This window comes from Mixophyes fleayi, chromosome 4, assembly GCF_038048845.1.
Source record: "Mixophyes fleayi isolate aMixFle1 chromosome 4, aMixFle1.hap1, whole genome shotgun sequence".
NCBI lineage: Eukaryota > Metazoa > Chordata > Amphibia > Anura > Limnodynastidae > Mixophyes > Mixophyes fleayi.
In genome coordinates this window covers 116,309,173-116,326,851 of record NC_134405.1, presented here as the reverse complement: position 1 = coordinate 116,326,851, position 17,679 = coordinate 116,309,173, and the positions used below count along the sequence as shown (strand labels likewise).

The following is a 17,679-nucleotide window of genomic DNA, read 5'->3' as shown; positions in this document are numbered from 1 at the left end:
ATGAAAGCTGCCTGCATTTTGACTTTTAGTCCAATATTTTTTTTATTTATTTTTTTGTTATATTTAATATCTGGTTTATAAACATTTTGTGCAATGAGAAAATTGAGTGTTTGGTGAAGTGAAGGCACTTGTGTATTTGAGTAATGCTTTTGAAAAAGTAAAGTTTCTAAAAATGGGCAGCTGACATTTATCAGATGGATCTTGCAATTTTGACCTAAAAATTAAGAATTCTTTCTGCACAAATCTTGAAGATTCTCGCTTCAATACCTTGATCACAGGAAGTTTGACCTTGATTCCAAACAGGTGTTTATGCACATCAGCATGCAAATGGATCCCTCAAACTTTATTTACTTTCACACTTTTTTTTTTTTTTTTTCTCCCTGCATGTTACAAATGTAATGATGTCACACAATTACTCGGTTTCATCCTTAAAGTAGCATTTCTCCTTCCAATGACTCTACTTGATCTGTTTATTTGTAAGTTGCCACAGTGCTCCGCAGCGCCAAACAGTAGGGAAAACAGGAAATCCATAAGACAAGGATATAAACGTTAAACAAAACAAATGCAGACATGAGTACAAAGTAGGCAGGGCATTTCTCATGAGCTTACATTTTAATTGGAAGATGGCCCAACTGAAACGAGAGGAATGAGTGGAGATTGGGACAATTACGCAGGATCTTAGTGTCTGTATTATACATGCCTACTTTGGAGATCTCCTGTTCATTAGGGGAGGTCTCACTGATGCACCCTGGGAACGTGGCCAAGTGAATTGTCTTTAGTTCCCACCCCATGTTAATTTTATCCTATTACAGCAGGGGGTGGGGTTAGGATGACACAATTGGCCCTGTCCCCATCCACCACCAACTAAGGGCAGGATGCAAAAGGTTGCCCTGCTCCCCCAGGAGTCCTCACAAAAATTTAGGAGTGTTCCAGATATTCCGGGAGAGTAGACAACTATGGTATTATAGTTGGGAATAGGATGTTCTAATAAATGGGTTTTCAGATGGCATGTAAGGATTTGAAGTTTGTGGGAGAATTTTACTGGTCATGGTAGGAAATGCCATACACTAATATTGATACATGAGAAGTCTTGTAGACAGGAGTGAGGGGATTTCTAGAGGGGAGTTGCAAGCGTATTTGGAGATATTTCAGATGCATGAACAGGTGGCGGTGTTGAGGACTTTGTAGGTGAGAGTAAGTAGTTTGAATTGGATTCTGGAAGCTATTGTAGGGTTTTGAAAACTGGTGTGGTAGAGGAAGATCAGTCTTGCTGAGGCATTGATGGATTGAAGCAGAGATGGAAGTAAAAGGAATGCTGCATAGGAGAAGGTTGTAGTAATTAAGGCTCGAGAAGAGTGGGCAAGAAAAGGGTGTATTGTGTTGGAGACAATAGGAGTAGAAGAGACTGTGAATGTAGGGAATAAAGCATAGTGATATCAAGGCCGTGGTCTTGGGAGACTGAGGAAATTGTTTTCTAACCAATAGTGAGTGAGCGTTGAAGGGAGGTGAGAAGTTGAGCTCTGTTTGGAGATGTTGAATTTTTAGAGAACTTTGGAACATGCATTCTCTGATGCAGGTGGGCAGAGAAGATAGTTGAAGGCTGCAAAGAGTCAATGGGGGTTAGATTGGGTGTATATTAGGGACGTGAAGGATGTTTGTTTGCCAAGTGAAAGTGTAGTATTGTAAGATTAGTGAATTTATAGTGGAGAAAGTCTGAGTGCAATTTCCTCCAGTGGTGCTCAGCAGTGACGGTGTGTTCTTGCAAGTAGCAGATCTCTTTGGTGTGCCATGGTTGAAGTTTGGATTGCCTGAGACCGAGGTGGCTGAAGGTGCATGGTCTTGTGCTGAAGTGACCATTTTGTTTTAAATGCTCTTCGGCAAATGTTACATATATTTTATACACTTATTTAGTATTTTAAATACAAAAGAAGATGGCTTGTATGTTGCACTGGCATTTGAAAACTATGGCTTCTGCATCAGATGTAACTGTATTTAGTGTAGGTAGGCAATGTTGCTTAAGTGTCCTGGGATAAAGACAAAAAATCCTGGTTTAATAGAACAAAGCTGGAAAACCATTTTAGGACCATGTGTATAATGTCCTTTTGGTTTGTGAGCTATGACTATTCATACCCCATTCACACTTCCTAAAAAAACCTGGGACGAGCCACGACGACCCGAGTCGAGGCTGTTTGAAAGGTGGTCAGTCCAAAATTAGAGGAGGGTTATTCCCATATCGGTCCCATGTCGCCTGCTGTGTGAATGGTGTGACCTGAGTTTTTCAACCAGTCTCTCAGAACACCTTTGAAAAGTAAAAAACAAAACAAAAAAAAGAGTAGCCAATCAGAGCTCCTCCTGCGATGTTGCCAGGGAGGCCCAGGCAGACCTATGTTCAATGTGGATACAGTCTACCCAGGAATCTGCTGAGCCCATGGTGCAGTGGGAACAGGGTCTCTGAGCTGGGATGCTCTCAACTCATTAAATTGCAGGGGTGGCAATGTGAAAGTGGTATTGGTCAGTTTTCCCATGTTAAGCAGTAAATCGGAAATGTCTGTAACTACAAGATGCCTACCTCCTCTCCCCCTTTTCTGAAACCTACAAGTATGGGTGCAGTGGTCTCTGGGTCAATATGTTACAATATGTTATCTGTTGTATTCTGCAGTGGAACTTCCCCCTGTTGATGTTTGCATGGAAGATTGCACCAGCTTTATGTTGTGGGAATACTGTGGTCATTAAACCAGCAGAACAAACACCACTTACTGCACTTTATATGGGTGCCCTCATCAAGGAGGTAAAGATAAAACTTGGAGTAATAGTATGCATGAGATAAAATGTAACAGTTAAGCTTTTAACCAGACAGTCTTCTTAATTTTATTTTACTAGGCTGGGTTTCCTCCTGGAGTTGTTAATATTTTGCCTGGATATGGTCCAACTGCAGGCGCAGCAATAACCTCTCACCCTGGCGTAGATAAGATTGCTTTCACTGGATCTACAGAGGTAGGTATAAAGGGCAATGTTTCATGTACTTACAGTACAAAAGTTCCCTTGGGTTGAATGTAGATTCGTGACTTGGATGTTAAATGAGTGAACCGGTTTCTGAAGAGAAGAGGTGTACGTTGGGGAGAAAAGAGAACCAAGAAAGAACAGAGCTATGAGGGAGTCTTACATTGAGCGTGGAGCATGTTCCCATAGTAAAGACAGTAAAGGATATATTTGATAGGTAGGAAGTGAGCCAGGAAAAAAAATGCATGCCAGTGGAGTGAAGGATGTGCAGGAGAAGAGGATGATCAGCAGAGTGGTCCAGGAGGACCTGCAGTTGCTCTGCTCCTCTGATCAATTGTGTGTAAGGGTGGGTGCATGCCCCATGAAACCCCTTATCTCTGTTCTGAAACTACCCAAATGGATTCACTGGGCATACACAGAAGAGCAGAACAGGGGCCTTTGGAAGATCTACCAGCATTGCTAGGCCCTCAAGTTTTGCTGTTCAGTCTAGTGAGGGAATTGCACCCCTGAAAGCATGTGTCTCATAAGAAATTGAAGCCATGCCACATAGAAAAAGGCAAAATTGTCAGGTCTGTAAATATGACTAATAATAAAATAAAACCTAACACTAGGTTAGAAGCTTGCTTGCCATGTTTGGCCCTTTCACTAAAGAAGCTGATTACAACTAAGCAAACGTTACAAATTGTGATACATATAATTGTAACTGAGCCTGACCTCCCTCCCCTTCCTTCTCAATTTAACATTTATTGAACAGTTAAGGATTTATTATATAAGCCTACTCTTTTGTGTATTGGTTCCCTGAATATTTGACAAAACAGGACAGTGCAGTATTTTAACAAATGCCTTTAAAGTTCCTCATTCTATAACCCTGGGAGAAATGAAGAATAACCTATTGTACATATCTAAACTGCACACTGCATTAAAGAAAATATTTATTCTTTGGTAAACACAATTCCTTAATTTCTGCTTAACATACGATTGAAGATCAAAAGCTGTGATACTTCTTGAAAGGAAGCTTCTTAACCAGTATGAAAACAAGCTTTCTAATAGGAAGTGGTAAGCAGCACTAATATGCGAGAATGGGGTCTAAACATGCTAAGCAAGAACAGATGTAATTTTTTATTTTTTATGCAAGACTAACAAACTGTTCCATATTTAGATTTCCTGCAACAGTGGGCAACGTTATCACATCTCAAATACACCCACTGTAATAACAATTTGTAAACATAGGGTTTTGCTTTCAATTAATAAAAAAAATGCTTCCAGGAAAAGAACTGTCCCCCCTCTTCATCATGACAGTTTTATACTCTTACTGAGAGACTGTCACATTAAAGCTGCAGCTTGTAAATTCCAGAATAGGCAATTCCTTTAGGTACCTGGCTTTTGGAGACTTTATTCCTATAGCTTAGCAGACTAATGACAAGCCATATTAGCCAAAAAGCAAATGGATTCAGTTTTAAATGTCTGGAGCTTAGGCTAATCTGGAGTTTCCAGGGTTTGTTTTAAGAAGATTGTAAGAAAATAATAAACACGTTGCCTGGAAATTGCTTAATTTTGTTATTTCAAGGGGTTTTCCATCTTCGTTGCTGGTCTAGACCACGTCCCCATTTAAGACTAATCAAAATTCTATATAGAACTTTAAACTGACAAGCTACAGAGTTACAGGGTCGTTTTTGTTTTGTTTTATAGTATTGGTTAAAGTTTGCTTTTTATTTAATGTTGCTAGCTTTTTTTTTTTTTGTTTTCTAGTTTGTACTTGCAGTATTCAGATTTCAGGCAGCTCCACAAAACTTATGGACTGTCTGGAAATCTCCTGTGTTTGATGCATCCTGACAAGGCCTTGGCAATGGGTGTCCCTGGGTACAGGAAGAGGGTCCCCCTCCTACAATAATGTAAAGCTGACCAGGGGTGCAGAACACTAGTTATATCCTCCTAAGCCTTTTCAGCTTTAAGAAGTTGGGAGATATGGCTTTGACTGTCTTTTGGCTGCAATATCAAATGGCTTTTGGTTAAATTTTTTGTTTTTTCAACCCAATTCTGATACCATGAATGCCAACCTCCTTTCCAGGGACACTTTGGTGGGAAGCTACCTCCAAGATTATATACTGTAGTGCATCATGGCCCAGGATTTGGGAAAAGAGGTTATCCCATAGCTTATAGCGCCGTGCTAAAATCTTGTAATAAATGTTTAAACCCCTGGTCTTTCCACACTGTCATTGTCATTCTCCTCATCAAATTATGTAGAGCCTCTCTTGGTAACTGCAGGAAGAGACACTTGGTGATGTCTGTGTATATGGCAAAAAAAAATCACCAGTATGATCATTTTTTTCTTTTTTTTTCCCTTTCCTTTCCTGTGTCTCTGAAGTTCCTCAGAGTTTCTGATGAGATCCCATTGCATGTTATTCTTCCTAGAAAAATACAGCGAAGTAGGAAAATTGCTCATTTAGTACAAAAGATTTTGTTAGCACACTAAACCTAGTTTTATGTTCTGTTCTGCTTGGCAATATGTTTTCTTTATACAAACGATGATCTCACCATTACTCAACTAGATACAAGTGAAGCCATCAAAGTGCATTACAGGAGTATTGCAAGTGTTTAATGCAAAACAAATGTTTGTAGCAAACAGCTGTATTACCACTTATTCTAATTTACTCAGCAGGATTCCCCTTTCATTTCTTAAGTGAGATTAATGTTGTGTATGGTATATACAGAACATCTGACATCCTGACTAAATAACAAGTTCTTCACTTTGTTGTGCAATGTTTTTGAGAGCTAATGAACCAGAGCAGGATATAGTATTAAAAGGGCTAAAGACTAGTAGCAACTTTCATTATACACTAAAGTAAATTACTAATAAGAAAAAAAGTGGGCTTTGGGTCTATCTATTCACCCTATGGGCGTGTACATTTTTGCTAAACATGCACCTTGGAGGATTTATTTTTTTGCCACGGTTTGACAGGCATTCCAGCTGCACAGGCAGCTTATCTAAACCTGCTCTCTTTACATGGCTTGGTTGTTCTGGAAGCAATCTTAATTAACAAATCAACTTCAGTTACTGTAACAGGCATACTTGGTAATATAAGGAATATATTTGAGTTTGTCAAAGTATTAAAAAAAAAAAAAAAACCTTGCCGGATATCATAGTCTTTAAGCAATTTAATTTTCATAAGACTGAATTCACTGAAGTCATATTTTCCTTCTTCAATAAGTCAGAATTCCAGCAATACTTTTACAATTATATATTAATCCTTGTAACCAGGGTTAGAAGTATGTTCAGCCTTTAGTGCACATTAACTTCTCTAAAATGTCTATAGTTTGATGCAAAACAGAAACTCTAAAAAATGGAGGCGATCAACAAATCCTGCTGTAAATTAAAAAAAAAAAAAGCTTTGAAACCCTTAACATAAAGTAACATGACTGAATTATAACTCATTTCTACTCTGGAATATGTAGGATACATGTTGCAAAAAATATATTTCCTTTTAAAACATTTTAATACTCTACTGTGTGCATTTAGTTTGCCCTACTTCTCCAGCTATAAGTTATCTCTAAGCAGTATGGGTCCACTAGTTGCATCTAAAAGGGATGCTAGATGTCTATCCACTAAAACTGCAGACCTTCATCTCTTAACAGTCTAAAGAGGGCTCTGCTCATGAGCGTTCACGCTATAGGACAGTAGTCTGATACATGAGGTTAAGTGTGACATATTGGTACAGTCAGACTGTAAAGGTAGAAAGCACTTAGTGGGCTATATGATCCAGTCACGGTGATGTGGGTCAGAGGGTTGATTGAGTATAGAAAAGACCCATGTGATTCTTGGGTGGTAATGGGGTTCTCAAGGGTGGTTGAGGATTTTGAGAAACTAGCCTGAAGAGGTGGGTGTTCAGAGAACACTCAAAAGTTTGAAGACTAGTGGAATGTCTTGTGTGAAAGAGGGAATTCTAGAAAATCGTGCAGCCCGAAAAAGTCCTGTAACCGGAAATGGGAGAAGGTAATTAATGTGGATGAGAGGCTCAGATCTTGTGCAGAACAAAGGTGTTGAGTTGGCCGATATTTTGAGACCAGTGAAAAGATGTGAGTTGATGGCTTTATATGTTAGAAATATCTTATATTGATATGGATTATGTATAAAAAAATAATAATAAAAAAAAAAAAGTGAAATAGACAACCAGTGTAGAGACTTAGAGGATCAGCAGTGGATAAGTGATTTACAACAAAAATCAATCTGGCTGCTGCTTGCAAAATAGACTGTAGGGGTGAGGGTTTGATTTAGTGAAGACCAGTAAGAATGGTATTGCAATAGTCAATGTGCATGAATTAAAGTTTTCGCTGTATTTTGTGAGATATGTATATATTCTGGAAGTTTTTTGTTTGTTTTTTTTATTTTTTTATTAATGTAACAGGACTTAGATTGCATGTGGGGAACAAGGGATATCTTTGAATTGAGGATCACACCTTGACCCACCCCTCAAGTTTGCTACCATGTCAGCAGAATTAGAAATGTCGGGTAACTTCTGTTAGTGGGTGGGAATACTATTGGTTCTGTTTTTCAAAGATTAAGTTTGAGTGGGCGAGAGAAGGTCAAAGATGAAATGGCAGAAAGACAATCAGTGACATGGGCCAACACAGAAGGTGAGGGATCAGGAGAGAGTATATAAATTTGGGTATCATCCGCATAGAGCTGCTGAAATCCAAAGAAGCTTATTAGTTTTCCAAGAGACGTGGTGTAGATAGAGAACAGCAGAGGACCTAGGACTGAGCCTTGTGGTACTCTGAATCAGAGCCGGATTTAGACCTCATAGGGCCCTAAGCAGGATACTGTTTTTGGGCCCCCTTCCTGAAACAATCCATAGCACTATTTTTGCAGCCTACCATATACCCCTATAGTTACGTAGAAGTGAAAGCATGTACTGCCGCATGCCTACCATATACCCCTATAGCTAAGTAGATATGAAAGCATGTGCCAAAGGAGGTGAGGGCGTGGCTTGCATCTTTGGGGGCGTACCTAACATGTGAAAAGAGCAAGGCCACCCTGCTGCAGAAAAAGGCACCCCTAAATAATTACCAAGCAGTCCCGTTTTTTTAAGTAGTTGGGTCAAAACAACTTAATAAATATTGAAGTCAGGGCAGAAATACTTACTTAAGTTGTTTGCAAAAATAATATGCATAAATCCAAGTATGTGCTCTTGTCCCTCTATCATCACACTGTACCCCTTCATTGTCACTTTTGCCCCTTCACAATATCACATGTGCCCTTTCACCATCACCACCTCTGTGCCCTTTCACCATCACCACCTCTGTCCCTCCGTTGTATTACTTACCTTTCTATTGCCTTTCTTCTCCGGCACGCTGCTCGTCCTCGGTCAGTCCAGATTTAAAAAAAAGTCACGTGATCGCTCGTCGGGTCCCGGCAGCCTCTCCTCCTCTCTCTATCACTGAGGACACTGAGAGGAGAAGAGGCTGCTGGGACCCGATTCGTGGCACCCGATGTCTTGAGCTTTAGGTGTGTATTTCAACTATAGTGAGTTGCATATGATAAACTCCCTCTATTTCAATGCTAGGTTGGAAAGCTAATCCAAGAAGCAGCTGGAAGAAGCAATCTGAAAAGAGTGACTCTTGAGTTAGGTGGGAAGAGTCCCAACATCATATTTGCAGATGCAGATTGTAAGTCTATTTTACTGGATCATTTTAAATGGCTATCCTGGTTTGTTTGGTTTTTTTTTTTAGGTCTCCTCCCCGATGCTGCTGTCTAATGCAGTCTAATCAAATGGTTTCTCTTTTGCTTGGGGTCATGAGTTCAATTCCCGATCATGGCCTTATCTGTGGAGTTTGTATGTTCTCCTCGTGTTTGCGTGGGTTTCCTCCGGGTGCTCCAGTTTCCTCCCACTGTGCAAAAACATACTAGTAGGTTAATTGGCTGCTAAAAAAATTGACCCTGGTCTGTGTGTCTGTCTGTATGTATAGTAGGGAATTTAGACCGTAACCCACAATGGGTCAGGGACTGATGTGAATGAGTTTTCTGTACAGCACTGCGGAATCAGTGGCGCTATATAAATAAATGGTGGTGATGATGGCTCTATGTATTTTAACTGGTGGACAAATTATGTCAGGGAAGAAGTTTAATTTTCTCTTTAGTTGTATAGTTTTAGTAGTTGAATTTGTAATTGAGTTTGAATGAGTTGGAATGTCCTCTAGAAGATTATTCTATTCCCCTACTTGGAAATGTAAGTGGAGTATAGAAACGATACCAAACTTAAAGAGAATGAGCCAAAAGAAAGAGGAACAATCTGGACAATATAATCAAGATATATATGGTCAACTCGTAATCCTATGTGAATTATTTGGATACCACAGATACAGCATGGCAGCTTGTTACTGCTGTTTTATTTTTTTTAACGTTACTGCTGTTTTTATAATACATATTGCACTTGTTTCACTTTATTTTTTAAACCAATATTTTGCTAACAACAAAAACTATTAAGGTGTATGGAAAATCTTGTATTGTTAAATGATAAAGATTGTGATTTTAGCTTCATTCGTCTGAATCTGTTCAGAGAGCCTCAATTGCAACACATGTTTCGTTTATTTTCTTTTTTTTTCTTTGTACTTAGGTTTGTATGCAGGTCAGCAACTGCTTTGTGCAATTTGTATATTGATACTGATACTCATTTACATTAACATCTTACAGTGGAATATGCTGTGGAACAGGCACACCAAGGTGTCTTCTTTAACCAAGGACAATGCTGTACTGCAGGCTCCCGAACGTTTGTTGAGGACTCAATCTATGATGAGTTTGTTCGGAGGAGTGTTGACCGTGCAAAGAGAAGAATAGTTGGAAGTCCTTTTGATCCAACTACAGAACAAGGCCCACAGGTATTCTGAAACGGACCTTTTCTCTTTTTAAAATTTTTCTATTGGTTAACCACTTCAAATTATGGTTCTTTAGATGAAAAGTGGACACATTTTGGAGTGTCACAAGTGTACCTACAATAAAGATTGGTTTTATGTACCTACGAGGTTCTGAATCTATTGCCCATCTGTAAAATTTATAAACCATTAAACAGTACCAAGGAAATGAAGAATGAACTTCCCTTAACTATAAATCGCACCAAATGAGCAAGAAAAGCAGATGGTTTCCATTGTCTTGAGCATGTACCTTTCTTTTTTTTTTTTTTTTAAATGGGGTTCATAATAGCATTTCCTTGGGTACATAAACTGAGGTGGCAGAATGTATGTAGTCTGGTACAAATTAAGATCTGATCGTTCTCATGTATTAATGAATATATAAGTTGAATTGTCCATACTTACCACCCCCCAACTCCCCCCCAACTAGCAGTTACTGGGAATATAGCATTCACCACCACCTTTTCCCCCACACAAACACGAGCGACCTCATAATGTCTTTCACACTAAACAGTCCTTAGCCCATGCCATTTAGTCAAGGAACCTCCTGGATATGTTCAAAATGAACATGCAGCTCACTAAAATGTAGGAATAGAAAGCTGAAGATTTAACTAGGCTTTTGCCAGTTACATTTTTGCTTAAAGGTGTCTCTACACTTCAAACATAAGTTACACTGGAAGACAAATCTCAGAAAAAAGGTCTAGTGTATGTTGTCATGCATGTAATGGTCTTCATCTATTTATATAGTGCCACTAATTGCTTTATTTGTATTTTAGACTGACAAGAAACAATACAATAAAATCCTGGAATTGATTCAGAGCGGTGTCGCTGAAGGTGCTAAACTGGAATGTGGTGGCAAACCACTAGGAAGGAAAGGATTCTTCATAGAACCTACTGTATTCTCAAATGTGGCAGATGACATGAGAATTGCCAAAGAGGAGGTATAATTCTTTCCAGAGTTATAAAGTCTTATCAGATCTGTATCATCCCCTGGACATAGTAGTATTTTTGAAGCTTCTTCTGAACTATATTGTTCCGACTACAAATTGTATCAGCATTAAAAAGTAACTAGAATTCCACTTTGTTGGTGCCGTCAGACAGATCATGATCTCAAAATGCACTGTGATCGTCTTTTGTAGTTCAAACAAGGTTCTGGCTGGCTCTATATAGCGCAGCAGTAGCAGGACATAATAAAGAGTGGTTGCTTAGAGGGTAACCACTCTTTGAACACTACTGTAATCTTAATGATTGCTCTAATCCTAAACTTTACATAGCCGTAACATTTCCTGCAGAACATTGCTTCAATTTCTAAATTTGGACATGCTCCAAGCTTTAACCATACCCCAAGATCAGCCTAATCAAAAGTGATGTAGAAAATGTCAGGCTTTTTTTTATTTATTTTATTCTCTTTCATTTTATATTTTCCAGAGGTCTTAATCTTCTTTTTGCCAAAGAGCTAATGAAAGTGTAACAACTTCATATGGCCTAATTTGTGGGAACCTTAGTATATTTGTATATGGTACAGAGGGTAGTTACCTCCATGTTTGGTAAATGATTTTATAATAAAGTTGATATTTGCTCTGGTGCCCTGAATGGGTATATTACATTGTACAGTTTTAATTTTAAAATTATTCCTTACAGATATTTGGACCTGTACAACAAATACTACGATTTAAAACCATGGAGGAAGTCATAGAAAGGGCTAATAATTCTGACTTTGGGCTAGTTGCAGCTGTATTTACCAATGATATCAACAAGGCCCTTACAGTGTCGTCTGCCATGCAAGCTGGAACTGTGTGGTAGGAACATTTCTGGAACACTTTAAAGAAATTCTGTACCAATACTATCTGCAGTGAACCCTTAAAGTGTGTGTTCATGTGGTGGTTGTGTTGTGGCATTCTGTAATGTCCTGTAAATTCCTAAAACCAGATACTGGCCCCACTTGACCCAGCCAGTCACACTAATCTAGGGTAATATTATATTGAGCCTTAACAATAATATAGTACTCGAAGTATCTTGTAACCTCCTGTAGAATCAACCTTTATTAGTGTGCATTCTTTTGCTTTTCTTTATTATGTAGTTATGTGAAGTAAGCAATACTGGTATTTTCTGCCTTTGGGGCTTTTTCTTAAAGTAGATGAAAATTGGCCTTTCCAAGTTCATGAAAATAGCTTTATTACCAATGAATCCTAATTAAAGCACACATGACGTTGGTTGCAAGTTATTTAAGGCAGTGCTAGTTATGTAGCTTCTAGCCCAAAGAGCTTTAAACTACTATATCTTGGATTTTACAATTAATATCCACATGAAATTGGTGCTATGGGGTTTTACCAGAACACTAAATTGAGAACTGCATCTCCCCAGAGTCTGTTCTGGAACTGTAAGGAATTTGCACTAATCGTTGATGCCAGTGGAGGGTCAGTTTGTGAAATGCTGCACCTTATGGCAATTAACAGTTTTGTGTGTTTAAAAAAAAACAAAAAAAAAAACTAAGTACTAGTTTCACAATACAAGTCTATTTATATGAAGAGAACTTGCATGGCAGCCCTTTACCTACTGAGACAGAATTGCCACTTGAATATAGTTTTACACTTTGAGGTGCTTGAGAACCTTATTCTTCAACAACAATACTTTATTGGAACCCTAGGAGTAGAAGTTTCCATTGCTTGAGAACATACTTCTAATAAATAAAATCTGAATGATAGAGTTTTGCATCAGTGTTGTACCAATTTGGTTTACAGAGAATGACTCTAACTTTGTTTAAAATAACTGTAGCTATTTTTATGGCATTTAAACATGCACACTGTTTTAGAGGGGGACTGGATGTCCAGGTTATACGTGTTTGCGCAAATGAAGTCATCAATCGACTAAACTTTGTGGCATAGATCAAATCTAATCGTGTATTGATTGGACAGGATTTTTGTTTTAGGGCACTTATACAGTTGGTTGGCATAACATTGAAATCTATTAGATTGATTTTAGCATTTGTCACATTATCATCTGACCTGTTTCATGCAATGTATATCTAACTCTTTCCTTTTCATAACATAGGATAAACTGCTACAATGCCTTAAATGCTCAAAGCCCATTTGGAGGGTACAAGATGTCTGGAAATGGCAGGGAAATGTAAGTAAATGTTGTGATGGCTTGATGATTTTAACACTCTGGGCTGTATGAATAATTATGTAGTGCATCATTTACTCATTTGTTTGTTCCCTCTACTTCACAACCCAATATTAAAATTCAGGCAAAATTTTGCCTAAAATGGAATATTCCTTTCCACTGCTTGGTTCAGTTGGAAGTTTTATCAATCACTGCAGCTAGCCTCTTGTCTGACATGGCTTTCCTGCATAAATTAGAATTTTTTTTTATTTTTTTGTATTCAATTGCAAGCTTAAATTTGCACAGGTTGCATAATTTACCATAAAACTTGATTTAACCGTTCATTGGCTTTACCAGTACTAGAAAACTAATGAATCCTTTAAAATTTTGTAGATATAAATATCTTTCTAAAAAAAAAAAAATAGACCCAAGAATTTCAAACAAGTAAAGTAAAATTGCATTGGCCATGTACCCTTCCTAAAGGTCATTGATCAGAGAAGCTACTTTGAAATTGAACAAGTTATCAGTGGCTTAGTTGAAATATAATGTGCATTGGTTGACAAGCTTCAGTACATTTTTGAAGGAGTGTTTATGCTGACGTTTCCAGAAATCCTGACCAGAAGAAACAAAATAAATATCATTGCAAAGAATCAGCAAAGCTCTATCTTGAAGATATTGTAAGGCTGTGGTAGAAACTCTTGTGGTCTAAAACTAAAGTGGAACTTTTATTCCTGAATGCAACACCATCTCTACAATGAAGTATTGTTGTAGTATAAAGTTGTTGGGTTGCTTTTCATGGCAATAAAAATGAAGATTCTCATTCATCTTGCCAACAATGTAACATGAATGAGAATTTTTTATTTTTTTATTTTTTGTTGTGTAGAGTAACAGGTTTTCTTCAGGATTTGCCTGTAATGTCCCCAACCTGGGAACAAGTTCGCTTTTAATAGTATGATTCAAAGTACACTACAAAAATAACACTAGAGTGTTCAAAATGGAGAAAATGTTGTCCTTGTTTAGCGGTCAGTCCTGACCTCTTTAAATTTGCTGTCCTTTGACTCTTCCCAACTAAACTGACCAAGCTTGCACAATTTTGCAAGATGGAATTGGCAAATATTGTTATATCTCAGTGTTCAAAATAATAGTAGACCTGTCCAAAAATCGGGGTACTGGATGTAATGGCTTTCAGAAGTGGTTAAAGAAACTGGTATCCAGGTTTTTACAATACTTTGATCTTACAATTGTTTTTGGAGGAACTCTGAAAATGAATGTGACTTGCAAATAAAAAATTTCCACTGTTAATCAATTTCTACATGTATATTTGGATTTTTTTTTTACTTTGTGTTGAATGTTCAAGCTACCTTAAGCTTGGCTGCAGAACAAATTTAGAGAGAAATTGCAGTAAAATGTATCTAACAATAGTTTTATGGTGGAACAGAAGTTTGGCAATATAGTATCTCCTATCCATTTGCTGTGTGAGATAGGCCTTGGAAAGTTCTAGGCCAAATGCGTAACAAGACTAATATTTCACTAAACAGTTGTAAAAATGTCACCACTATCTAGCATAAGGTATTAATGGCCATTTTTTTGCAGAAGTTGGCTAAAAGGATTACTTCTGTGTTAAAGCGAATTACTAACAGGAAGTCGGTCACATCTAACATTCCTGGGAAAATTGGGGTGCTTTAAGCCATGCCAATTTCAGACTGGCATGCCCCCCCTTGACTGTCCAATGAAGTTTGGGACTGTTGTCGCATATGTACTCTGTTTATAGGAAAAGATCTCCTCAAAATTTGTCATGTGGTTGATCTCCTGTAGCATGCATTTGTTTATAAATGTCATGCAAGTTTAATTGTATTGTTAGGTTTGTGAATCTTTGAGCTGTATGTAGTACAGGTGAATGTTTAATGTGCCCATATGGTAATGGTATAACTTAAGGTTAATTGTTTATACGTCCAGTTTCTGATTGTCTCCAGCACAGTGCTCTAGGTGTTTGTTTTTTAAAAGTGTATACTTTTATTTTATTTTATTTCAGGGGAGAGTATGGACTGAGGGAATACACAGAAGCAAAAACAGTGACCATAAAGATCACACAGAAGAATTCCTAAGAAGAAAAATGAAGCCCATTTAAAGAAAAAAACAAACAAAAATATTCTCCAATTGACTGTTTGCTAGGAAGTGTTGAAATGTAAGCATGTCTTAACACTAATTTTATTGACACTAATGAAGATGAAGACTCTCTTGGATTGAGCTTTGTCTATGACATCTGGTCCGCTGACTTCTTCTGTAAAATGTATTCAGACCACTACTCAGGAATAGAATCAATAATTATAAGCAGTTTCTGTAGTTGCAAACTACAATCTTGAAATGGTCAGTCTTAGGTCTTCAATATACTCTACATGAGAGCTCATTTAATTGCCATCATAGTATATTTACAGTTGATATTCATTGTACTACAGTCCTTAATTGTATAATATAGAGCAGAATAAGTGTGTTTTACTGTAAATGTTGGAAGTAGGTCGTCTGACTCTTGGACGTGCTGGCCTTTACTCTGTAAGCATGGACAGAGATGGCTTGTTTCAAAACCAGAAATCTCCCAGACTTCACCATTATAATTTTTTTTATTTAATCAAATGTCTTTGCTACTCTTATTGCCCAAAATGTGTTTCAAGCCAGATAAGTTATCCTATTTATAACAAGTGCTCCTAATTTCTTGCAATCTAGCCAATATTTGTAAATGGGATTTTAATTGTAAGGTTTTTATTACAAATAACAGCCCTTAAAATGAAGAGGGGATGGGAGGGAGAGGGCTTTTTATAGTAATTCCTGTTCTTGATTACTATGAATGCTAGAAGTTCAGCCTCGGCATTCTAAATGATATATTAAAGCTTCCATTACTGGTTTTATTGCTCTGTAAAACAGACACTAGATAAATCAAGCAGATGCTTTTTTTTTAATTTTTTTTTATTTTGGATATTAAATGTTTACACGAGAATGACTAATAAAATCTGGAAGAGTTCTGCTTTCAAGTGGGTCCATTTTATAGCATTGTAGGGGACCCTTAAATTAAAATATGTGTTCTAGATATTGTATTCGGTTTGAATGTCTTTAATTATTTTTTTTACTCCTTGTTCATGCTATACTCTGCTTCACAGTACTGTGAAAACTGTCTCAATCTAACATTAGAATAGTATGCAAAGTGGTGGTCCATTACTATGACCTCTCATATTGTATGTTTCTCAAACTAATTATAGTCTACATAAGAGGAAAATCCATATAAATATTCTATAGGACCACTAAATCTAATTTGCCTTTATATGAAGGTACTAATTTCAAATACTGTATATGTAAGCAGGGGCACAACTACTGGCCAGTGATTGTGAGTTATGCCAATGTGCGTCAGAATAGCCCATGACTTTGACAGAATTTGAGGCATTTGACATATTTACATTTGCTATACAGAACGCGGCCTTTTCACACCGAAGAGGCTTATATAAAAGTCCTAAAACTATAAGTTTTATCCCAAATATGTTCATGAAATGTTCTGAAACTCCTGACATTTTAAATATATATATTTGTGAAAGCTATTAATAGCGCTATTATATAAATGTGTTAGTGTGCCTTTAATCTTTTAATCTATATTGGCTGATGTTCTATTAGAACATGAACAGACTGCGTACAGTATGTGAATATAACTCCAAAGTTTTAAGTTAAATCAAATTTTTTTTTTTTTTAAACTTGTATGTGTCAAACTTTACATGTAATTTATGAAAGATACTGTGGCATGATCCTTATTTTTGACCTTTGAGGATAAAATAAGATTGTTTGGACTTTTTTTTTTTTTTTTTTTTTTTTTTTCAAAAATGGACGCTCCATTATACAATCGCATCCATCTTTCTTGTGTCCTAAATAGTAGTCTCAATTTTAACTGGAAACAAATTACATTTTTTTTTGTTTGTTTTTTGCTTTTTTTTTTAATTGAAATACGTTTTCCACCAGTCAAAGATATTTATAAAAGGTTTGTCCTAATGTATGAAGATGTGTCAAAGACAAATGTATAAAAGCCACAATAAGGCTTAATGGCTGTTTAAATTGATGATGCGTACCACTCTTGTGTTGCTCTAGATCAAGGTTTCAACCTGCATGTTTGTTTTATCACTTATCATGTGTATATACAGTTTTAAAATTTAAAGAATATGAATATTTTTTTTTTATTTTTTTTCCCATTAAAATCTAAATAAATTATCTGCCTTGACTTTCTTTTATCTCAAAGGGTTTGTCCTATAAATATTTTATGGGGAAGGTGGGTGTGCATACAGGGCTGACAATCTGAGGCCATGTCAAAAGACCATAGATAACTGCATATAAAACGTTATTAAGGATGAAGTATCCTGGTACACTGCTGTCCATATTTGTAAGTTTACTACTGATCATAGGTGTGGTACTTAGTGGGTCTAGTGAACCTAAAACTTTAAATGCCTTCCATCACAAGGTATAAAAAAAAAAAAAAATTGAAAGTAGAAAAGCTAGATGGCCATGTTGACAATACTTGTGTATGCGCAATTCCTGTCATAAGGGAAGATGGAGTGGGTACTGTCAATACAAGCTGTACCAATTTTCAGCTGAGTTGGTGGGGGGGGGGGGGTGTTGAGTCCAATAATGAAAACTAGCTTTTCA

The 17,679-nt window shown here is 37.1% G+C and overlaps 1 protein-coding gene across 1 annotated transcript in view; it reads left to right on the top strand.

Moving 5' to 3' along the window:
* ALDH1A2 (aldehyde dehydrogenase 1 family member A2) overlaps positions 1 to 17,247 on the top strand; it is a 41,721-nt gene extending 24,474 nt beyond the window's left edge. Inside the window, exons 6-13 of the mRNA XM_075208061.1 lie at positions 2,660 to 2,788; positions 2,881 to 2,994; positions 8,562 to 8,664; positions 9,689 to 9,873; positions 10,680 to 10,844; positions 11,545 to 11,702; positions 12,955 to 13,029; positions 15,038 to 17,247. Coding sequence (XP_075064162.1) covers positions 2,660 to 2,788; positions 2,881 to 2,994; positions 8,562 to 8,664; positions 9,689 to 9,873; positions 10,680 to 10,844; positions 11,545 to 11,702; positions 12,955 to 13,029; positions 15,038 to 15,110 — 1,002 coding nt within the window. The 3' untranslated portion in view covers positions 15,111 to 17,247. The remainder of the gene's footprint in view (positions 1 to 2,659; positions 2,789 to 2,880; positions 2,995 to 8,561; positions 8,665 to 9,688; positions 9,874 to 10,679; positions 10,845 to 11,544; positions 11,703 to 12,954; positions 13,030 to 15,037) is intronic.
* The last annotated feature ends 432 nt before the right edge of the window (positions 17,248 to 17,679 follow it).